This window comes from Coregonus clupeaformis, chromosome 16, assembly GCF_020615455.1.
Source record: "Coregonus clupeaformis isolate EN_2021a chromosome 16, ASM2061545v1, whole genome shotgun sequence".
NCBI lineage: Eukaryota > Metazoa > Chordata > Actinopteri > Salmoniformes > Salmonidae > Coregonus > Coregonus clupeaformis.
The window spans coordinates 21,737,845-21,762,369 of record NC_059207.1 but is presented as its reverse complement, the minus strand read 5'-3'; the positions used below and the strand labels follow the sequence as shown (position 1 = coordinate 21,762,369).

The 24,525-nt window shown below is 43.3% G+C and overlaps 1 protein-coding gene across 4 annotated transcripts in view; it reads right to left on the bottom strand.

The window, feature by feature from the left end:
- Positions 1-24,525, bottom strand: part of parp8 (poly (ADP-ribose) polymerase family, member 8) — a 78,163-nt gene that overhangs the window by 21,678 nt on the left and 31,960 nt on the right. For 2 of the 4 annotated variants that reach the window (XR_006003721.2, XM_041900372.2), the window contains exons 8-25: positions 20,337-20,397; positions 19,715-19,805; positions 18,807-18,873; positions 17,694-17,822; positions 16,597-17,112; positions 14,869-15,007; positions 14,599-14,652; positions 14,306-14,401; positions 11,879-11,971; positions 11,495-11,620; positions 11,145-11,210; positions 10,407-10,495; positions 6,745-6,793; positions 4,558-4,670; positions 4,215-4,287; positions 2,844-2,913; positions 1,586-1,656; positions 1,406-1,475 (exon numbers count right to left, since the gene is read on the bottom strand). Coding sequence is in view for 3 of the 4 variants with exons in the window: in XM_041900372.2 (XP_041756306.2) it covers positions 1,406-1,475; positions 1,586-1,656; positions 2,844-2,913; positions 4,215-4,287; positions 4,558-4,670; positions 6,745-6,793; positions 10,407-10,495; positions 11,145-11,210; positions 11,495-11,620; positions 11,879-11,971; positions 14,306-14,401; positions 14,599-14,652; positions 14,869-15,007; positions 16,597-17,112; positions 17,694-17,822; positions 18,807-18,873; positions 19,715-19,805; positions 20,337-20,397 (1,973 nt within the window). In the remaining variant the exon portion in view is untranslated. The remainder of the gene's footprint in view (positions 1-1,405; positions 1,476-1,585; positions 1,657-2,843; positions 2,914-4,214; positions 4,288-4,557; positions 4,671-6,744; positions 6,794-10,406; positions 10,496-11,144; positions 11,211-11,494; positions 11,621-11,878; positions 11,972-14,305; positions 14,402-14,598; positions 14,653-14,868; positions 15,008-16,596; positions 17,113-17,693; positions 17,823-18,806; positions 18,874-19,714; positions 19,806-20,336; positions 20,398-24,525) is intronic. The other 2 variants (XM_041900373.2, XM_041900374.2) reach the window with 2 other exon arrangements.

Here is a 24,525-nt window from a genome sequence, read left to right as displayed (position 1 = left end):
CTTCTGGTTGGGATATGTACGTACAATCACTGTGGTGACGACGTCATCGATGCACTTATTGATGAAGCCGGTGACTGAGGTGGTGTACTCCTCAATGCCATCGGATGAATCCCGGAACATGTTCCAGTCTGTGCTAGCAAAACAGTCCTGTAGCTTAGCATCTGCGTCATCTGACCACTTCTGTATTAACCGAGTCACTGGTGCTTCCTGCTTTCGTTTTTGCTTGTAAGTAGGAATCAGGAGGATAGAATTATGGTCAGATTTTCCAAATGGAGGGCGAGGGAGAGCTTTGTATGTGTCTCTGTGTGTGGAGTAAAGGTGGTCTAGAGTTTTTTTTCCTCTGGTTGCACATGTAACATGCTGGTAGAAATTAGGTAGAACGGATTTAAGTTTCCCTGCATTAAAGTCCCCGGCCACTAGGAGCGCCGCCTCTGGATGAGCATTTTCTTGTTTGCTTATGGCCTTATACAGCTCATTGAGTGCAGTCTTAATGCCAGCATTGGTTTGTGGTGGTAAATAGACAGCTACGAAAAATATAGATGAAAACTCTCTTGGTAAATAGTGTGGTCTACAGGTCATCATGAGATACTCTACCTCAGGTGAGCAAAACCTAGAGACTTCCTTAACATTAGATTTCATGCACCAGCTGTTATTGACAAATAGACACAGACCGCCACCCCTTGTCTTACCAGACGTAGCTGTTCTGTCTTGCCGATGCACAGAAAACCCAGCCAACTGTATATTATCCATGTCGTCGTTCAGCCACGACTCGGTGAAAGATATTACAGTTTTTAATGTCCCGTTGGTAGGATAGTCTTGTACGGAGCTCATCCAGTTAATTCTCCAATGATTGCACATTGGCCAATAGGACAGATAATAATAATATGCCATTTAGCAGACGCTTTTATCCAAAGCGACTTACAGTCATGTGCGCATACATTTTTACGTATGGGGGTGGTCCCGGGGATCGAACCCACTACCCTGGCGTTACAAGCGCCGTGCTCTACCAGCTGAGCTACAGAGGACCAGGTGGTAGAGGCGGGTTACCCACAAGGCACCCGGACCTGCGTCCCCCTGTATCGGCGTCTCTTCTTCATGCGAATGACGGGGTTAATGGGCCTGGTGTCAGCAGTAAATCCTTCGCGTCCAACTCGTTAACTAAAAAAAATATTCTACCAGTTCGAGGTGAGTAATCGCTGTTCTGATATCCAGAAGCTCTTTTCGGTGATAAGAGACGGTGGCAGAAACATTATGTACAAAATAAGTTACAAATAATGCGAGAAAAAAACACACACAAAATAGCACAATTGGTTAGGAGCCCGTAAAACGGCAGCCATCTCCTCCGGCGCCGTTCTCATAGGAGTATAGAAGCTAGTGACGACCCCAGCCCAGAACACATACGTACCTTCACATAAGGCTATGCACTTTAGGTTCCGACTTTGCAAAAACTGGGGCTGCTGTCCTTTCTTTGTTGACTGCAAAAGGACACAACTCTAGTGAATAAAATGTTCATTTTCCCCAGAATATTCAATTTCACCCCGGTTTCATCAACACCTTGCAAAAGTGTGAATGTCATCATGCTAACCTGCAAATGTAAATTGGTCTTGTTTGTAGCAGTTTGGTTTGAAGCAACTTTCTGCTGCTTTTTGTTCATCCCTAAAATGGAGAGAAAGATCAATGTTAGAAATGATCACGAGCTGGAAACATTTTGTCTATTTTTAAACAACTATTACATTTTAAATAGACAAAACGGCAATCAATCCAAAACAACCATTACATTTAAAAAAAGACAAAACGATTACTCATCAAAAACAATCATTATATTTTAAATAGACAGAGCGGTTATTCATCAAAAACAACAATTACATTTTATAAACGGACATAAAGATAATTAATCTAAAACAACCACTACATTTTAAATAAACAGAACTGAAATTCATCTAACACAACCATTACATTTGATAAATAACACAGAATGGCAATTCATCCAAAACAACTTTGGAATATTGCACCTTCTTGACCTCATTTTGCAGACAGAAAATGTCAGCCACACACTGTCTTGGTTTCGCTCAAATACTGCAGAGTCTTTCAGTAAAAATTGCAGATTTGCCAACTGTTATTTTGTAGCTTTACTTACTCTGATAGCAGACTGAAACACACTCTATTTGTAATGAATTTCACATATACACATTTATTCCAAAGTTCCTGTGACAGACTGATTGGTTTTCTGGATACCAGGCAGTAGTCGCTCTAGACAGACGGGTTGAATTCCACAATGTGCCAATGTTCCGACTTACACGTCGGTACGTATTCAACGTCATGAGTGCATTTCGCTAGTGGCTAGTTTAAATCAACTACCTTCACTAAAACCACTGCAAAAGGTTTTGCCTGTAAACATTGGTTTTCGAATCGCAACGTTCTGGCATGTCTGGCTCGCGATTTGTTAGGAGAGTTGTTGGTCTGAAGAGGACCCTTCCAGAACAATTTGTTTTCCCTTTCTCAAAATTACCAAGAGAATCGGTCATTAATCCCTGACCTAGTGCTGTTGCTCCATCCGAGACTAGTTACCTGAGTTACCAAAGGATATGCTTGACACTGGGCTGAGACAGATTCCACTAGTTACCTGAGTTACCAAAGGATATGCTTGACACTAGGCTGAGACAGATTCCACTAGTTACCTGAGTTACCAAAGGATATGCTTGACACTAGGCTGAGACAGATTCCACTAGTTACCTGAGTAACCAAAGGATATGCTTGACACTAGGCTGAGACAGATTCCACTAGTTACCTGAGTTACCAAAGGATATGCTTGACACTGGGCTGAGACAGATTCCACTAGTTACCTGAGTAACCAAAGGATATGCTTGACATTGGGCTGAGATAGATTCCACTCCCATAGATGGCACCATGGAGCTGCAGACAGAGAGATACAGTAACCTAACTATTAGAGGCCTTTAAAGTGGAAATGACAGCGTCTTAGCAACATGAAATCTTATTAAAAATCTACTCATAAAAACAGGAAGAATATGATGCCTTTGTTATTCTGAGATATGGTCATTTTCACATTTTCATACTTTCATAGAATGTTTGGGTATGACGTATAGTAAGGCATTTGTGAAAATTCAATAGCAATATAGAGTGGGAATGCGGCCGTGCGTTTGGACAATTAGTAGACACTGCAGTAAATAAAACATGTCAGTCTTGTCCAGGACCGGACTAGACACAGACCGCTGCACCATTAACCAATCAGAGCTACAGTAGGCCTATATGCAAATAAGGCATTTGCCACACGGGCCTGCCACCATTCACTTTGAACTGGACTGTGTGTTTACAGGCAGTTGCAACAGCGCCACTTTAGATCATTAGAACACATTCGCCAAACGTCGGCCACTCACCCACTCCTCCAATGACATGACATCCTCCCAGCAGCTAGCTAGTTAGCTAGCTAACGTTAGACTCTGTGTTTTTTAAATGGCTAAATAAATAGCTACATGAATAGATAAGCTAGTCTATTAGGTACGTTATGACTGACTTGTGTGGTCGTTGCAGTTGCTAGTTTGATTGTATTGACATTCCCAGCCTTAGTTACATTTGTCCGTTTTTATCCAAAATATTGAGTGATTGAAACTGAAACAGTGCATCCCAAACGGGTGGAGGCAGCAGACAATGCACCGGGCCAGCTGTGATTTACAACCTGATAGCAAATATTTGTTGGACTACCAAGAAATGTACTGGTGAATTAGCTATATGATTCATGCATTGAACTGCATCCATCTATTCTGCCGACAATGCCTTAGTGTACGTCATGGAATTTTAAGTCAAATAGAACCTATTTTTAAAACCTCTTATGAAGTTGTTTTCGTAGCACAAACTGGGAATTAGATATTTTTCACTGATACTATGATTGTCTGTTTGTTTCATATTATGCAAAGTAGTTAAAACGCTGTCAGTTCCACTTTCTCATGCAATATGCAATATACTGTATATAAAATATTTATGGTAAATGTGGATTGCAGCAAATAGGTGTTAGGTGTTAGGTTGATAAGCACAGTGTATCCTTGAACGGTTATGGGTCACATTTCCTCAGCCCCACCCCACAGTTTACCAAACAAGCTAGTCTCAAGGTCAGGCAGTTGAAATCACAGTTTGTCCCTTTAAAAGGTTGATAAACACAGTGTATACCTCCTCAGATGTTTAAAAAAAAAATGTTTTACCTGAAGTCTTGTGTTGGATGCAACCACCAAACCATTCCTCAAAATGGAGTGCCAATTCTCTATGTGAGAGCCACTGAGGAGAGAAAATTATTAAAATATATCATAAAAGGTGTCACTCAAATCCTCCAAAGCATTTAATAACTGCATCATAATGCATTATACACACACGCTTTATGTAAAGTGTTACCTATTCCTCCACTAAAAAGAGCAAAGTCACTCTGAAAACAAAACAGTTGTAAATGTGAGATTAAAATAGTAAAAACATTGTGCGTTGTGTGAACTTCACGAGCGTGGGGCTGATGTGTAGCTGTTGGTAGATGGAAAATAAATAAAACATTCATACTGGAAAGCGAAGGTACTTCCAAAGAGGGTCTTGGCAGCTCGGAAGTTGGACTCTTTGGCAGGAGGACTGCTGAGGAGAAGAAACTGGTGCGGCGTGTGCATGAACCTCAGTTGCTGCAGTCGGGACAGAGAGACGGGAGACGCACGTGAGAGACTCATCACTTACAGGATGCATCCCAAATGGCACCCTATATCACAATTAGTGCACTATATAGGGAACAGGATGCCATTCTCTGGTCTAAAGTAGTGCACTATATAGGGAATAGGGTGCCATTCTCTGGTCTAAAGTAGTGCACTATATAGGGAATAGGGTGCCATTCTCTGGTCTAAAGTAGTGCACTATATAGGGAATAGGGTGCCATTCTCTGGTCTAAAGTAGTGCACTATATAGGGAATAGGGTGCCATTCTCTGGTCTAAAGTAGTGCACTATAGGGAATAGGGTGCCATTCTCTGGTCTAAAGTAGTGCACTATATAGGGAATAGGGTGCCATTCTCTGGTCTAAAGTAGTGCACTATATAGGGAACAGGGTGCCATTCTCTGGTCTAAAGTAGTGCACTATATAGGGAATAGGGTGCCATTCTCTGGTCTAAAGTAGTGCACTATATAGGGAACAGGGTACCATTTGGGATGCAAACATACAGTCGGGTTTGACACTATTGTATAAAAATGGCCAAAAAGTACAGGATAAAATAAATGATTCAAATACTGAGCTATATTGTATCCTCAAGTAAATTGGGAAATTATATTATGTTATACTAATTCAATTGCCCCTCCCTCCCCCCCACCATATTTTACAGTAGGTATGGGGTTATTTTCTGCTTATGCATTCACATTTTGACACCAAACCCACCACTGGTGTGCATGGCCAAAGAGCTCTATTTTCATTTAAATCTGACCATAGCACCGCCTGGAGTTTGCTAAACGGCGTTGGCACTTGGATTGGAACCGGTGCTCTGGTCAGATGACATGAACATAGAGCTCTTTGGCAACGCACACCAAATCAAATCAAATCACATTTTATTGTGTTCCAATCAAATTTGATTTTGGCGTTGAAATGAGAACGCATAAGCCGAAAATAACCCCATACCCTACAGTAAAATATGGTGGTGGATCTTTGATGTTATGGGGCTATTTCGCTTCCACTGGTCCTGGGGCCCTTGTTAAAGGTCAAAGGCATATTCCCGAGTGGCGCAGTGGTCTAAGGCACTGCATCGCAGTGCTAGCTGTGCCACTAGAGATCCTGGTTCGAATCCAGGCTCTGTTGTAGCCGGCCGCGACCGGGAGACCCATGGGGCGGCGCACAATTGGCCCAGCGTCGTCCAGGGTAGGGGAGGGAATGGCCGGCAGGGATGTAGCTCAGTTGGTAGAGCATGGTGTTTGCAACGCCAGGGTTGTGGGTTCAATTCCCACGGGGGGGCCAGTATGAAAATAATAAAATAATGTATGCACTAACTGTAAGTCGCTCTGGATAAGAGCGTCTGCTAAATGACTAAAATGTAAATGTAATCACGAACTTTACCCGGTACAAGGTCATTTTAGCTAAAAAACCTGATTACCTCCGCCAGGAGGCTGAAACTTGGCTGCAAGTGGATTTTTCCAGCAAGACAATCAACAAAGCACACATCAAAATCCACAAAGAAATTGTTAATTGGCATTTTGCAAAATCAACATTTTGCAATGGCCATCTCAGTCTCCGGCCGTAAACCCCATTGAAAACCTGTGGTTTAAATTGAAGAGGGCAGTCCATAAGCGCAGACGAAGGATTTCAAGGATCTGGAAGGACTCTGTATGTAAGAATGGTCTTAGATCCCTCCTAATGTGTTCTCCAATCTCATATTTTTTGTTGTTGAAAAAGGCTCAGTGCTGTTATCCTCACCAGCTGAGGTATTGAAAGGTTTTAAAAACAGGGGTGCCAATAATTTTGACCCTTTTCTTTTTTATAAAAAAAAGATTAACTTCTTAAACAATATCTCTTTCTCTGAGCAATTGTATTAGTGTAAAATAATATATTTTCCAATTTTGTTTTGAACATACAATATAGCTCAGTATTTGAATTCAATTTTCAGTTATAGTATTTATCTAATCTTCTCTTAAAAGGACAAACAACACCATTTCAATCATTTAAAATCCTTAATTGCCCCTGAGGAGGTACATAAAGTTGTATTGAATGGAATATAAAAACTCACTCTGGTGACTGGAAGTTTGACGATGTGTGATCTGTTGCTGGATATCACCCTGGGGGGGTGGTGGGGGGGGGAGAAGGGGGGAGAGAAAGAAAGTGGTTACTCTGGAGTCCAGACATTAACACTTTGCAATAGAACATTTCCAGCAGCTTGACTGTGGTTGTGTATTTCTGTAACTGTCAATCACACTGTTTCTGTGGTGGTCAAATCAGATGGGAACTCCATTGGATTCGTATTGACACCCATTGTGTACACTGGACCGCGTGGCGCATTCTGTGCTCATACCCTGACTTTTAGAAGGGATCGCGTGGCAATTAGCTTAGCAACCGCGTGACGCAGCGTGACAACGTGAACGCGATTGGTCCACAGTCTTCTGGGCGGGGCATAATACAGTCCTCCATTCATTGACCATTGAGATTCCCATCACCTCATTTCTTAAAGTATTTCTGGTCAAATGTATCCATCTATATTATGTAATGTCATAGTTTGTCTGTGTACATTCAATGTGACAGCCAGTATTTCTGACTGCTCTACAATAGGCCTGGAATGGGATGGTAAGGTCTCAATGGTACACAATGGTGGAAAATATAAGAACAATGGTACACAATGGTGGAAAATATAAGAACAATGGTACACAATGGTGGAAAATATAAGAACAATGGTACACAATGGTGGAAAATATAAGAACAATGGTACACAATGGTGGAAAATATAAGAACAATGGTACACAATGGTGGAAAATATAAGAACAATGGTACACAATGGTGGAAAATATAAGAACAATGGTACACAATGGTGGAAAATATAAGAACAATGGTACACAATGGTGGAAAATATAAGAACAATGGTACACAATGGTGGAAAATATAAGAACAATGGTACACAATGGTGGAAAATATAAGAACAATGGTACACAATGGTGGAAAATATAAGAACAATGGTACACAATGGTGGAAAATATAAGAACAATGGTACACAATGGTGGAAAATATAAGAACAATGGTACACAATGGTGGAAAATATAAGAACAATGGTACACAATGGTGGAAAATATAAGAACAATGGTACACAATGGTAGGTGGGCCGCAGGTAGCTTAGTGGGTAAGAGCATTGTGCCAGTGACCAAAAGGTGCCCTTGAGCAAGGCACTTAACCCTAATTGCTCCTGTAAGTCGCTCTGGATAAGAGCATCTGCTAAATGACTCAAATGTAAAAATGTTGAAAATATAAGAGCAATGGTACACAATGGTAGAAAATGCTAAGTCAGGATGAGGTTGGATGGATGCGAGACCAACCGTCACTTTTTACTGATTGTGTTGACTGAATTGAAGGCTGTGTTGTTGGTTTAGGGGAGGAGAAAGAAGGAATGGGTTTCTTTCCATTGCAATAAGGTTTTTCTTACCAAAGAAGGAAGGGAGTTACTTATCATTGCAGTAAGGTATTACTTATCATTGCAGTAAGGTATTACTTATCATACAAGTAAGGAGTTTCTTATCATTGCAACTGGCTTCCAGTTGAAGCTCGCATCTGCTACAAGACCATGGTGCTTGCCTACGGAGCTGTGAGGGGAACGGCACCTCCGTACCTTCAGGCTCTGATCAGTCCCTACACCCAAACGAGGGCATTGCGGTCATCCACCTCTGGCCTGCTGGCCCCCCTACCTCTGCGGAAGCATAGTTCCCGCTCAGCCCAGTCAAAACTGTTCGCTGCTCTGGCACCACAATGGTGGAACAAGCTCCCTCACGACGCCAGGACAGCGGAGTCACTCACCACCTTCCGGAGACACTTGAAACCCCACCTCTTTAAGGAATACCTGGGATAGGATAAAGTCATCCTTCTACCCCACCCCCCCCCAAAAAAAATACTATATACAGTGGGGGGAAAAAAGTATTTAGTCAGCCACCAATTGTGCAAGTTCTCCCACTTAAAAAGATGAGAGAGGCCTGTAATTTTCATCATAGGTACACGTCAACTATGACAGACAAATTGAGATTTTTTTTTCTCCAGAAAATCACATTGTAGGATTTTTAATGAATTTATTTGCAAATTATGGTGGAAAATAAGTATTTGGTCAATAACAAAAGTTTCTCAATACTTTGTTATATACCCTTTGTTGGCAATGACACAGGTCAAACGTTTTCTGTAAGTCTTCACAAGGTTTTCACACACTGTTGCTGGTATTTTGGCCCATTCCTCCATGCAGATCTCCTCTAGAGCAGTGATGTTTTGGGGCTGTCGCTGGGCAACACGGACTTTCAACTCCCTCCAAAGATTTTCTATGGGGTTGAGATCTGGAGACTGGCTAGGCCACTCCAGGACCTTGAAATGCTTCTTACGAAGCCACTCCTTCGTTGCCCGGGCAGTGTGTTTGGGATCATTGTCATGCTGAAAGACCCAGCCACGTTTCATCTTCAATGCCCTCGCTGATGGAAGGAGGTTTTCACTCAAAATCTCACGATACATGGCCCCATTCATTCTTTCCTTTACACGGATCAGTCGTCCTGGTCCCTTTGCAGAAAAACAGCCCCAAAGCATGATGTTTCCACCCCCATGCTTCACAGTAGGTATGGTGTTCTTTGGATGCAACTCAGCATTCTTTGTCCTCCAAACACGACGAGTTGAGTTTTTACCAAAAAGTTATATTTTGGTTTCATCTGACCATATGACATTCTCCCAATCCTCTTCTGGATCATCCAAATGCACTCTAGCAAACTTCAGACGGGCCTGGACATGTACTGGCTTAAGCAGGGGGACACGTCTGGCACTGCAGGATTTGAGTCCCTGGCAGCGTAGTGTGTTACTGATGGTAGGCTTTGTTACTTTGGTCCCAGCTCTCTGCAGGTCATTCACTAGGTCCCCCCATGTGGTTCTGGGATTTTTGCTCACCGTTCTTGTGATCAGTTTGACCCCACGGGGTGAGATCTTGCGTGGAGCCCCAGATTGAGGGAGATTATCAGTGGTCTTGTATGTCTTCCATTTCCTAATAATTGCTCCCACAGTTGATTTCTTCAAACCAAGCTGCTTACCTATTGCAGATTCAGTCTTCCCAGCCTGGTGCAGGTCTACAATTTTGTTTCTGGTGTCCTTTGACAGCTCTTTGGTCTTGGCCATAGTGGAGTTTGGAGTGTGACTGTTTGAGGTTGTGGACAGGTGTCTTTTATACTGATAACAAGTTCAAACAGGTGCCATTAATACAGGTAACGAGTGGAGGACAGAGGAGCCTCTTAAAGAAGAAGTTACAGGTCTGTGAGAGCCAGAAATCTTGCTTGTTTGTAGGTGACCAAATACTTATTTTCCACCATAATTAGCAAATAAATTCATTAAAAATCCTACAATGTGATTTTCTGGAGAAAAAAATTCTCAATTTGTCTGTCATAGTTGACGTGTACCTATGATGAAATGTACAGGCCTCTCTCATCTTTTTAAGTGGGAGAACTTGCACAATTGTTGGCTGACTAAATACTTTTTTCCCCCACTGTATATATATATATATATTGTAAAGTGGTTATCCCACTGGCTATCGTAAGGTGAATGCACCAATTTGTATGTCGCTCTGGATAAGAGCGTCTGCTAAATGACGTAAATGTAAATGTAAAAAATTGCATTAAGGTTTTTCTTACCATTGCAGTAAGGGGTTTCTTACCATTGCATTAAGGTTTTTCTTACCATTGCAGTAAAGGGTGAGCTAAAGGATCATGCTTGTCCATCTGCCTCTTGACCTCCAGGTAAGGTGCCTGTAGAGATACAAGGACCTTCTAACTAGGGTTATTTAACTCTGCTGGCTTAAGAACACACAGCTACATAGGAAGCAGAGCCATGGCGAATTAGGAGAGAAATGCAATGAAAACAGCTACATAGGAAGCATGGCAGAGCCATGGCGAATTAGGAGAGAAATGCAGTGAAAATCAATCAAACATCCTCTTTTGTTACGCTGCTACGTGTGTGTGTGTGCGCGTGTGTCTGTATGTGTGTTTATGTGCATGTGTGTGTGTGTGTGTGTGTGTGTGTGTGTATGTGTGTGTTTATGTGCATGTGTGCGTGTGTGCGTGTGCGTGTGTGCGTGTGTGTGTGTGTGTGTGTGTGCGCGTGTGTGTGTGTGTGTGTGTGTGTGTGTGGCGTATGTGTGCGTGTGTGCGTGTGTGTGTGTGTGTGCGTGTGTGTGTGTGTGTGTGTGTGTGTGTGTGTGTTTATGTGCATGTGTGTGTGTGTGTGTGTGTGTGTGTGTGTGTGTGTGTGTGTGTGTGTGCGTATGTGTTGTAGATGCTGAACATTGTACAATAACGCTATAAGTTGACATTGCCAAAAGGCTCTATAATGCTATATAAGATGATGACGTTATGTCTTGAATCATGCCGTAAGGTGACATTGCCCTCAACAGTAAATGGGAAGTCTCCATCCAGTTACCTGGGACATTTCTCTGATAGATGTAAGGCTGTCAAGGGTTCTCATCACTCGGTCATAGTCCTTTTTCTGAAACGAACCACAATCATCATCATCATCATCATCATCAAAACCTCATCTTCTAGTCTCCAGTCTCCCAGGCAGCAGTGTACTGTATCATTGGCAGTCCTGTACCACTTTAAAAAGGAGAGTGAAATTCAGCAGGAATCAACAAAAACAGCAACAGTCCTCTGGGTATTCAAGTCAATGGTTTTCTATCAAGACAACACCTTAGCCTTATAAATCTTGAAGTAAATTTTTCGAGGGGCCTGTGCCTTACGGTATATGATAATAATGAGCTTATTGCCCTGTACCCTTGGGTTGAAGGCCAGTGCCTGGGAGTCACACGGATCCACCACGGAGGGATATGGCTCAAAGATGACCACTTTCCTGGGCGACTCTAGAGCCGACCTGCACATGGACACCAACAGATCCACCACCTAGAAAACAGAATGGAGTGGCTAAACCGTGCGTGGGCGTGTGTGTGTGTGTGTGTGTGTGTGTGTGTGTGTGTGTGTGTGTGTGTGTGTGTGTGTGTGTGTGTGTGTGTGTGTGTGTGTGTGTGTGTGTGTGTGTGTGTGTGTGTGTGTGTGTGTGTGTGTGTGTGTGTGTGTGTGTGTGCGTGCGTGCGTGCGTGCGTGCGTGCGTGCGTGTGTGTATGTGTGTATGGGAGGTGGGGGTGGGGGGTGGTGGTGTACCTGAGCTCCTGTGGCGATCTCGTCGGCTGCCTCGTTCATCACCCCCAGTGTTTGAAAGGCAAACACACACAGCTCCCGCTCACACACTGTGGGCTGGGGGGGGGGGACGACGACGACGACGACACACACACACACACACACACACACACACACACACACACACACACACACACACACACACACACACACACACACACACACACACACACACACACACACCATATTAATGGGATCAGATCATTAAGAAGGATATCTGGCTTTCCTTATACCATATCTTCCCCATCTAATTCATTTAGATTAGATTGTAATGAATGGGTTGTGCTGCTCATTTGCGACAAGGTCGTTTTGGATTAAATGAGGCAGACACACGCCACAGTCAGGGACTCAACACAACACAGAGCCTGGACAGTATGGACACAGTGGAGTAATGGACTCAGAACTGCTGCTAACACAACACAAAGCCCGGACACAGTGGAGTAATGGACTCAGAACTGCTGCTAACACAACACAAAGCCCGGACACAGTGAAGTAATGGACTCAGAACTGCTGCTAACACAACACAAAGCCCGGACACAGTGAAGTAATGGACTCAGAACTGCTGCTAACACAACACAAAGCCTGGACACAGGTAACTGAGGACTGCGTAACATGCAGGTTACTACAGGTACCTGGACGGTATCATGTTGATCTGGGGTTACTACAGTGATCTATAGTCATATCATTAGGACTCAGGACAATGATCTATAGTCATATCATTAGGACTCAGGACAGTGATCTATAGTCATATCATTAGGACTCAGGACAATAATCTATAGTCATATCATTAGGACTCAGGACAATGATCTATAGTCATATCATTAGGACTCAGGACAGTGATCTATAGTCATATCATTAGGACTCAGGACAATGATCTATAGTCATATCATTAGGACTCAGGACAATGATCTATAGTCATATCATTAGGACTCAGGACAATGATCTATAGTCATATCATTAGGACTCAGGACAGTGATCTATAGTCATATCATTAGGACTCAGGACAGTGATCTATAGTCCTATCATTAGGACTCAGGACAGTGATCTATAGTCATATCATTAGGACTCAGGACAATGATCTATAGTCCTATCATTAGGACTCAGGACAGTGATCTATAGTCATATCATTAGGACTCAGGACAATGATCTATAGTCATATCATTAGGACTCAGGACAGTGATCTATAGTCCTATCATTAGGACTCAGGACAGTGATCTATAGTCATATCATTAGGACTCAGGACAATGATCTATAGTGATTTCATTATGACTCAGGACAGTGATCTATAGTCATATCATTAGGACTCAGGACAATGATCTATAGTCATATCATTAGGACTCAGGACAGTGATCTATAGTCATACCATTAGGACTCAGGACAGTGATCTATAGTCCTATCATTAGGACTCAGGACAGTGATCTATAGTCATATCATTAGGACTCAGGACAGTGATCTATAGTCATATCATTAGGACTCAGGACAATGATCTATAGTCATATCATTAGGACTCAGGACAGTGATCTATAGTCATATCATTAGGACTCAGGACAGTGATCTATAGTCATATCATTAGGACTCAGGACAGTGATCTATAGTCATATCATTAGGACTCAGGACAATGATCTATAGTCATATCATTAGGACTCAGGACAGTGATCTATAGTCATATCATTAGGACTCAGGACAGTGATCTATAGTCATATCATTAGGACTCAGGACAGTGATCTATAGTCATTTCATTAGGACTCAGGACAATGATCTATAGTCATTTCATTAGGACTCAGGACAGTGATCTATAGTCATATCATTAGGACTCAGGACAGTGATCTATAGTCATATCATTAGGACTCAGGACAGTGATCTATAGTCATATCATTAGGACTCAGGACAGTGATCTATAGTCATTTCATTAGGACTCAGGACAATGATCTATAGTCATATCATTAGGACTCAGGACAATGATCTATAGTCATATCATTAGGACTCAGGACAGTGATCTATAGTCATATCATTAGGACTCAGGACAGTGATCTATAGTCATATCATTAGGACTCAGGACAGTGATCTATAGTCATATCATTAGGACTCAGGACAGTGATCTATAGTCATATCATTAGGACTCAGGACAGTGATCTATAGTCATATCATTAGGACTCAGGACAGTGATCTATAGTCATATCATTAGGACTCAGGACAGTGATCTATAGTCATATCATTAGGACTCAGGACAGTGATCTATAGTCATATCATTAGGACTCAGGACAGTGATCTATAGTCATATCATTAGGACTCAGGACAGTGATCTATAGTCATATCATTAGGACGTCCAGTAGACTGTTTTGGCCCTAGGCGTACCGTGTGTGTCTGCGTCTGGTGTGTGTGTGTACTCACTCGGAGCATGGGTCCGTTCAGGAACACGTGTGGTTCGTCACACACCACACAGAACTCATTCAGGACCGGAGTCCTCTGCTCAGCGTACTCCATGGTCTGAAGAGACAACACGCCATAACACATCTCACTGGATCAAACCGTATTATGGGGGTGGCTTTCCCAAAGCCTTCACAGCTAAAGGTTAATAGTTGACAACACAAACAAAAAACGCAAACCAACAGACACTACACAAATACACATTTATCCCTCCCCTCCCCCCGTAGTGTACAGTATGTATTGTCGGCAGTATTTACCTGAACAAGGAAGCCTCTGTCTCTTATCGGTATAGACTTGGCCCCATTGTTTGGCTGTAGAGGAAGAGAGGGCTGTTTAATAATCATCAGATATGATATGAGTTAAACCAGGTTTATTTCTATAAATTATTATATTATTTTACATGTCTGTGCACCAAAATGGGTTAACAATTCATGTTTCCAATATGACAAATAACGATCAACCAATCGTGAGAGGACTACTGACAGCCAACCAATCACGATCAACCAATCACGAGCTGCCTTACTGACCGGTGGTGGCGTGGCAAGCGAGGGGGCGAGGATCCCGATGAGCCCTGAGGTAAGAGAGAGACGCCTCCCCTCGGTTGGAGAAACAGAGTCCTTGAAGATGTCCACAGCCTTGCCCATCTTGGTACTGCTGGAGTAGGACCTGCAGTAACATGGAGTCACATGTATTGATGAGGTATTAGGACCTGCAGTAACATGGAGTCACATGTATTGATGAGGTATTAGGACCTGCAGTAACATGGAGTCACATGTATTGATGAGGTATTAGGACCTGCAGTAACATGGAGTCACATGTATTGATGAGGCATTAGGACCTGCAGTAACATGGAGTCACATGTATTGATGAGGTATTAGGACCTGCAGTAACATGGAGTCACATGTATTGATGAGGTATTAGGACCTGCAGTAACATGGAGTCACATGTATTGATGAGGTATTAGGACCTGCAGTAACATGGAGTCACATGTATTGATGAGGTATTAGGACCTGCAGTAACATGGAGTCACATGTATTGATGAGGTATTAGGACCTGCAGTAACATGGAGTCACATGTATTGATGAGGTATTAGGACCTGCAGTAACATGGAGTCACATGTATTGATGAGGTATTAGGACCTGCAGTAACATGGAGTCACATGTATTGATGAGGTATTAGGACCTGCAGTAACATGGAGTCACATGTATTGATGAGGTATTAGGACCTGCAGTAACATGGAGTCACATGTATTGATGAGGTATTAGGACCTGCAGTAACATGGAGTCACATGTATTGATGAGGTATTAGGACCTGCAGTAACATGGAGTCACATGTATTGATGAGGTATTAGGACCTGCAGTAACATGGAGTCACATGCATTGATGAGGTATTAGGACCTGCAGTAACATGGAGTCACATGTATTGATGAGGTATTAGGACCTGCAGTAACATGGAGTCACATGTATTGATGAGGTATTAGGACCTGCATTAACATGGAGTCACATGCATTGATGAGGTATTAGGACCTGCAGTAACATGGAGTCACATGTATTGATGAGGTATTAGGACCTGCATTAACATGGAGTCACATGTATTGATGAGGTATTAGGACCTGCAGTAACATGGAGTCACATGTATTGATGAGGTATTAGGACCTGCAGTAACATGGAGTCACATGTATTGATGAGGTATTAGGACCTGCATTAACATGGAGTCACATGTATTGATGAGGTATTAGGACCTGCAGTAACATGGAGTCACATGTATTGATGAGGTATTAGGACCTGCAGTAACATGGAGTCACATGTATTGATGAGGTATTAGGACCTGCAGTAACATGGAGTCACATGTATTGATGAGGTATTAGGACCTGCAGTAACATGGAGTCACATGTATTGATGAGGTATTAGGACCTGCAGTAACATGGAGTCACATGTATTGATGAGGTATTAGGACCTGCAGTAACATGGAGGAATTTATGAGGTTTGTCTGTTTATTTATTAAACACATTTTTCCTTTGGCGGATTACAGTTCAGGCGCTACCATAGGCTTCTATGGAATGCGGTTTCTCATCTGGGTAAAGCCATTACAAAAGGGTGATAACAATCTCCCAAAAAGACTGCAACAACAAAACTATTTTTCTATTGCTATTTCCTCTAATAAAAAGAGCACCAATGCATTCTAAAATACTTTTGTTGTTGAGGTGTATTTGGCAGATGTCATCACCCTCTCTTTTTCGTATTATCACATCTTACCTGCTGAGCAGGTGGTGGTGTTTCAGTCCATCCAGCTCCTCCGTCCTGATAGAACCAGAGCACGACCTACTGAGCAGCCTGTGGTGCTTCAAACCACCTCCAAGACTACCTCCTCCACCACGCAGGCCCATCCCACCACCACCTCCTCCCCCACCAGTGTGCTCACAGCGGGGGTCGCCGGAGCACGAGCGAGGCAGGAGCTTGTGGGGAGCGGGGCGGAGGTCCTCCGGTTTGACCACAGCCGAGCAGGGCCTGCCCAGGATGCGGAGGGGTTTGAGGGGCAGGGGTCCGGCGCAGGGCCCTCCTCCGTGATCCATACGGGGGTCTGCGCTAGACAGGGAGTGGCCAAGGAGACGGTGGGTGGTCTTGGTCCCAGGGACCTCTGCCTCAACCTGCTGTTTGATGGTGCTGGAGCATGTCTGACGGAGCAGGCGGTGGGATTTAGAGACGCCATCTTGTTCCGGCTTCGGCTTCTTCTTGCTCTTGACAGAGCCGGGAGGCGGGTAGCTGGGAGATCTGGGGAAAAGATTAAGATAACTTTATTGTCCAATGTACACAAACGGGGGGAACGAAGACAGTAAACCCAGGCTCAATTCTGCCTAACCAATCAGAGAGCAAGGTGGAGCTACTACCATACCAATATCATACCATATCATACCTATCTGATCCTTTTCAGATACAGTAAGTGCCTATGTGGTAAGGGACAATAATTGTCTGTAGTTTAATTATAGTGACAGACGGGTTCATATCAATACTTCTGTTTAGGGTTGAAAAATTCAGGCAACTTCAGAGGTTTTCCAGAAATCCTGGTTGGAGGATTCAGTATTTCCTGGTTGGAGGATTCAGTATTTCCTGGTTGGAGGATTCAGTATTTCCTGGTTGGAGGATTCAGTATTTCCTGGTTGGAGGATTCAGTATTTCCTGGTTGGAGGATTCAGTATTTCCTGCTTATTCCCTCCTGATCCCGGGAATCTTCCAAGCAGGATTTCTAGAAAACCAGTGAATTTTGGGAAAGTTACCTGCATTTTGCAACCCTACTTCTGTTAGACATCAAATGTCAGTGCTGTGAAAATGACAGTGCTATGATGTTCTCTGACCTGCGGAGGGTTGAGAAGATGTGGAGGGGAGATTTGACCTTCTTCTTGTTCTTGTTTTTGTTGTGAAGGGAGTTTAGTTTCTCCTCACTTTGGTGTTTCCACTGCTGGGTGACAAATGTCTGCATTATCCTGGAGAGAAACAAGGAACAAATGTCTGCATTATCCTGGAGAGAAACAAGGAACAAATGTCTGCATTATCCTGGAGAAAAACCAGGAACAAATGTCTGCATTATCCTGGAGAGAAACAAGGAACAAATGTCTGCATTATCCTGGAGAGAAACAAGGAACAAATGTCTGCATTATCCTGGAGAAAAACCAGGAACAAATGTCTGCATTATCCTGGAGAAAAACCAGGAACAAATGTCTGCATTATCCTGGAGAGAAACAAGGAACAAATGTCTGCATTATCCTGGAGAGAAACAAGGAACAAATGTCTGCATTATCCTGGAGAGAAACAAGGAACAAATGTCTGCATTATCCTGGAGAGAAACCAGGAACAAATGTCTGCATTATCCTGGCGAGAAACCAGGAACAAATGTCTGCATTATCCTGGAGAGAAACAAGTAACAAATGTCTGCATTATCCTGGAGAGAAACCAGGAACAAATGTCTGCATTATCCTGGAGAAAAACCAGGAACAAATGTCTGCATTATCCTGGAGAAAAAACAGGAACAAATGTCTGCATTATCCTGGAGAAAAACCAGGAACAAATGTCTGCGTTATCCAGGAGAGAAACCAGGAACAAATGTCTGCATTATCCTGGAGAGAAACCAGGAACAAATGTCTGCATTATCCTGGAGAGAAACCAGGAACAAATGTCTGCATTATCCTGGAGAGAAACCAGGAACAAATGTCTGCATTATCCTGGAGAGAAACCGGGAACAAATGTCTGCATTATCCTGGAGAGAAACAAGGACCAAATGTCTGCATTATCCTGGAGAGAAACAAGGAACAAATGTCTGCATTATCCTGGAGAGAAACAAGGAACAAATGTCTGCATTATCCTGGAGAGAAACCAGGAACAAATGTCTGCATTATCTGTATATTACATCTAACAAGTAATATGAGTCCTCTAGTGTATAAAGCTACATCTTAGCACCACCAAACACTTACTTCTTCAACTGATGTCCCAGTCCAAACCGGTCCTTAGTGGACATCTGGAACACGTCCACCGTGGGGACTGGGAAACACAATACACATCATGATGTAAACATAAAGCAATCCAATGTTGCTGCATGGTATGGTTTTATATGGTGCAGACAGTCCAGTGGTATGGTTTTATATGATGCAGACAGTCCAGTGGTATGGTTTTATATGGTGCAGACAGTCCAGTGGTATGGTTTTATATGGTGCAGACAGTCCAGTGGTATGGTTTTATATGAGGCAGACAGTCCAGTGGTATGGTTTTATATGATGCAGACAGTCCAGTGGTATGGTTTTATATGGTGCAGACAGTCCAGTGGTATGGTTTTATATGATGCAGACAGTCCAGTGGTATGGTTTTATATGGTGCAGACAGTCCAGTGGTATGGTTTTATATGGTGCAGACAGTCCAGTGGTATGGTTTTATATGGTGCAGACAGTCCAGTGGTATGGTTTTATATGATGCAGACAGTCCAGTGGTATGGTTTTATATGGTGCAGACAGTCCAGTGGTATGGTTTTATATGATGCAGACAGTCCAGTGGTATGGTTTTATATGGTGCAGACAGTCCAGTGGTATGGTTTTATATGATGCTGGGTGCAGACAGTCCAGTGGTATGGTTTTATATGATGCAGACAGTCCAGTGGTATGGTTTTATATGGTGCAGACAGTCCAGTGGTATGGTTTTATATGGTGCAGACAGTCCAGTGGTATGGTTTTATATGGTGCAGACAGTCCAGTGGTATGGTTTTATATGGTGCAGACAGTCCAGTGGTATGGTTTTATATGATGCAGACAGTCCAGTGGTATGGTTTTATATGACGTGTGTGTGTGTGTATGTGTGTGTGTGTGTGTGTGTGTGTGTGTGTGTCTGGTACCTGGTCCATTCAGGTACTGTGTCAGAGAGCAGTGGAGACGCACGATCACCGGCTCCCTGCGGATCACATCCCATGCTAGGGCTATTTCCTCCTGTGAAATCAAAACAGGATAATATGATGCAGCATTCAATATTCAGGGACCCATTTCAGCTTGTAAACGCTCATCTTGATCGCTACCGTCATAACATGTCCTGCCACTCCTAAAATATAACTTCCACATTTCTAAATGAAGTATTCAAAGCATAAACAAATCTCAGACATTTTCTTTCACCCAACTGCTATTTCCCTTTTTCCCCCAGACATTATAGACACAGTATTTCACATTGTTACGTTACTACATTACTTGCAAATCAGATCAAATCTAACCAGCCCATCTTCCATTGCTTTAGGAATGCAAGGCAATGAGAATGGTATAAATGGAACACTTACATTTACATTTTAGTCATTTAGCAGACGCTCTTATCCAGAGCGACTTACAGGAGCAATTAGGGTTAAGTGCCTTGCTTAAGGCCACATCGACTGATTTTTCACCTAGTCAGCTAGGGGATTAGAACCAGCGACCTTTCGGTTACTGGCACAACGCTCTTACCCACTAAGCTACCTGCCGCCCCACCGTACTTACATCTAGGAAACTGACGTCGATGTGCAGATCAATGTCCACATCATCAATCGCACCGTATTCCCTGAACAACATGAAACAGATGAACATTTCCATACATCAGAAAACATAAAAAACATGTATCTCATATATGATCTCCTGAATAAACAATTGATTCATGACGATAACACAGATACATGGAATCCATTTCCAGTCAGTCACATTAGAAATTGATTATCTCAACATCTCAACACCAGAGGTCTCTTCACAGTCCCCAAGTCCAGAACAGACTATGGGAGGCGCACAGTACTACATAGAGCCATGAATACATGGAACTCTATTCCACATCAGGTAACTGATGCAATCAGTAAAATTAGATTTAAAAAAACTGGTAAAAATACACCTTGTGGAACAGTGGGGACTGTGAAGAGACACACACACAGGCACATACACACATACACATAGACACTCACTCTACACACACGTACACATGGATGTTGTATTGTAAATATGTGATAGTGGAGTAGTGGCCTGAGGGAACACACTAAATGTATTGGGTAAAGTGTTATGAAATGTAACGTCATGTAATATTTTAAATTGTATATGACTGCCTTAATGTTGCTGGACCCCAGGAAGAGTAGCTGCTGCCTTGGCAGGAACTAATGGGGATCCATAATAAACCCCAGGAAGAGTAGCTGCTGCCTTGGCAGGAACTAATGGGGATCCATAATAAACCCCAGGAAGAGTAGCTGCTGCCTTGGCAGGAACTAATGGGGATCCATAATAAACCCCCAGGAAGAGTAGCTGCTGCCTTGGCAGGAACTAATGGGGATCCATAATAAACCCCAGGAAGAGTAGCTGCTGCCTTGGCAGGAACTAATGGGGATCCATAATAAACCCCAGGAAGAGTAGCTGCTGCCTTGACAGGAACTAATGGGGATCCATAATAAACCCCAGGAAGAGTAGCTGCTGCCTTGGCAGGAACTAATGGGGATCCATAATAAACCCCAGGAAGAGTAGCTGCTGCCTTGGCAGGAACTAATGGGGATCCATAATAAACCCCAGGGAGAGTAGCTGCTGCCTTGACAGGAACTAATGGGGATCCATAATAAACCCTAGGAAGAGTAGCTGCTGCCTTGGCAGGAACTAATGGGGATCCATAATAAACCCCAGGAAGAGTAGCTGCTGCCTTGGCAGGAACTAATGGGGATCCATAATAAACCCCAGGAAGAGTAGCTGCTGCCTTGGCAGGAACTAATGGGGATCCATAATAAACCCCAGGAAGAGTAGCTGCTGCCTTGGCAGGAACTAATGGGGATCCATAATAAACCCCAGGAAGAGTAGCTGCTGCCTTGGGAGGAACTAATGGGGATCCAACATCTCAACATGCCACAGAGATATTGATTTAGTCTTTTCCATCTTTAAACATGTTTTAAGTTGTATATAAGCATTCCAATGAACATGCATTATTCAGCACAGCTACCCTTTAATGGTGTAGAACCCCACCCTGCTCTCCCTGATGAGTCATCAGCAGTAGGGTCTGCTACACACCACCGTCCACACACACACTCACACAGACTCACACACACACACACACAGACACACACACACACTCACACACACACTCACACACTCACACACACACTCACACACACACACACACACACACACACACACACACACTCACACTCACACACTCACACACTCACACACACACACACACACACACACATCACACACACACACACACAGACACACACACACACTCACACACACTGACACACACACACACACACACACACACACACACAGACACACACACACACTCACACACACACTCACACACACACTCACACACACACACACACACACACACACACACACACACACACACACACTGACACATGCACACACAGACTCACACACACACACACACTGACACATGCACACACAGACTCACACACACACACACACACTGACACATGCTCACACACACACACACACTGACACATGCACACACACACAAACACTGACTCACACACACACTGACTCACACACACTGACACATGCACACACACTGACTCACACACACACACACACACACTGAATCACACACACACACACACACACACACACACACAAACACTGAATCACACACACACACACACACACACACACAGAGACACACACACGTTGTATCTAACTCACAACAATTATCATTGAGAAGGACATGCCAGGGTTAGAGATCATTAGAGATGTGTGTTTGTACAGTGGTTCCCCAATTAAAAGTTTTGAATTTATGGCGCAGCACTCCGAGGTAAATTGTGGTATAGTGTGATACACTGCATCAGCGCAAGGGAGTTAGAATGCTGATTCTGTTGGGTTCGGTGTAAAGCATTGGTACCAGGCAGTACGGTATAGTGATTCTGCTGTTGGGTTCGGTGTAAAGCATTGGTACCAGGCAGTGCGGTATAGTGATTCTGCTGTTGGGTTCTGTTGGGTTCGGTATAAAGCGTTGGTACCAGGCAGTACGGTATAGTGATTCTGCTGTTGGGTTCTGTTGGGTTCGGTGTAAAGCATTGGTACCAGGCAGTGCGGTATAGTGATTCTGCTGTTGGGTTCTGTTGGGTTCGGTGTAAAGCATTGGTACCAGGCAGTGCGGTATAGTGATTCTGCTGTTGGGTTCTGTTGGGTTCGGTGTAAAGCATTGGTACCAGGCAGTGCGGTATAGTGATTCTGCTGTTGGGTTCTGTTGGGTTCGGTGTAAAGCATTGGTACCAGGCAGTACGGTATAGTGATTCTGCTGTTGGGTTCTGTTGGGTTCGGTGTAAAGCATTGGTACCAGGCAGTACGGTATAGTGATTCTGCTGTTGGGTTCTGTTGGGTTCGGTGTAAAGCGTTGGTACCAGGCAGTGCGGTATAGTGATTCTGCTGTTGGGTTCTGTTGGGTTCGGTATAAAGCATTGGTACCCAGGCAGTACGGTATAGTGATTCTGCTGTTGGGTTCTGTTGGGTTCGGTATAAAGCATTGGTACCAGGCACTAATGTGTGTCTCTCCTCACTGAATGAATGACGTCAATGGATGAATGTGAGCTAGAAACCAGAAAGAAACTGATAATTGTACTCTTCACTTCACGATTTAATTTGAATGAATTGAATGATGAGGATGAAGAAGACGAGGGGGACTGAATTTAGAACAACAGTGTAAGAATTGCTCTTCCTCTGTCCCGCGCGCGCACGTAGAAGAATCTGTAACTGGACCGTAGCAATACTACTTACTAAAACTGTTAATGTCTAAGGTTTTCTTTCTAAGTGAAACAAAAATGTTCAGTTATATTCCATGATATTCTTAAAATATATACAGTGAGGGAAAAAAGTATTTGATCCCCTGCTGATTTTGTACGTTTGCCCACTGACAAAGACATGATCAGTCTATAATTTTAATGGTAGGTTTATTTGAACAGTGAGAGACAGAATAACAATAAAAAAATCCAGAAAAACGCATGTCAAAAATGTTATAAATTGATTTGCATTTTAATGAGGGAAATAAGTATTTGACCCCTCTGCAAAACATGACTTAGTACTTGGTGGCAAAACCCTTGTTGGCAATCACAGAGGTCAGACGTTTCTTGTAGTTGGCCACCAGTTTGCACACATCTCAGGAGGGATTTTGTCCCACTACTCTTTGCAGATCTTCTCCAAGTCATTAAGGTTTCGAGGCTGACGTTTGGCAACTCGAACCTTCACCTCCCTCCACAGATTATCTATGGGATTATGGTCTGGAGACTGGCTAGGCCACTCCAGGACCTTAATGTGCTTCTTCTTGAGCCACTCCTTTGTTGCCTTGACCGTGTGTTTTGGGTCATTGTCATGCTGGAATACCCATCCACAACCCATTTTCAATGCCCTGGCTGAGGGAAGGAGGTTCTCACCCAAGATTTGATGGTGTATGGCCCCGTCCATCGTCCCTTTGATGCGGTGAAGTTGTCCTGTCCCCTTAGCAGAAAAACACACACAAAGCATAATGTTTCCACCTCCATGTTTGATGGTGGGGATGGTGTTCTTGGGGTCATAGGCAGCATTCCTCCTCCTCCAAACACGGCGAGTTGAGTTGATGCCAAAGAGCTCAATTTTGGTCTCATCTGACCACAACACTTTCACCCAGTTCTCCTCTGAATCATTCAGATGTTCATTGACAAACTTCAGACGGGCC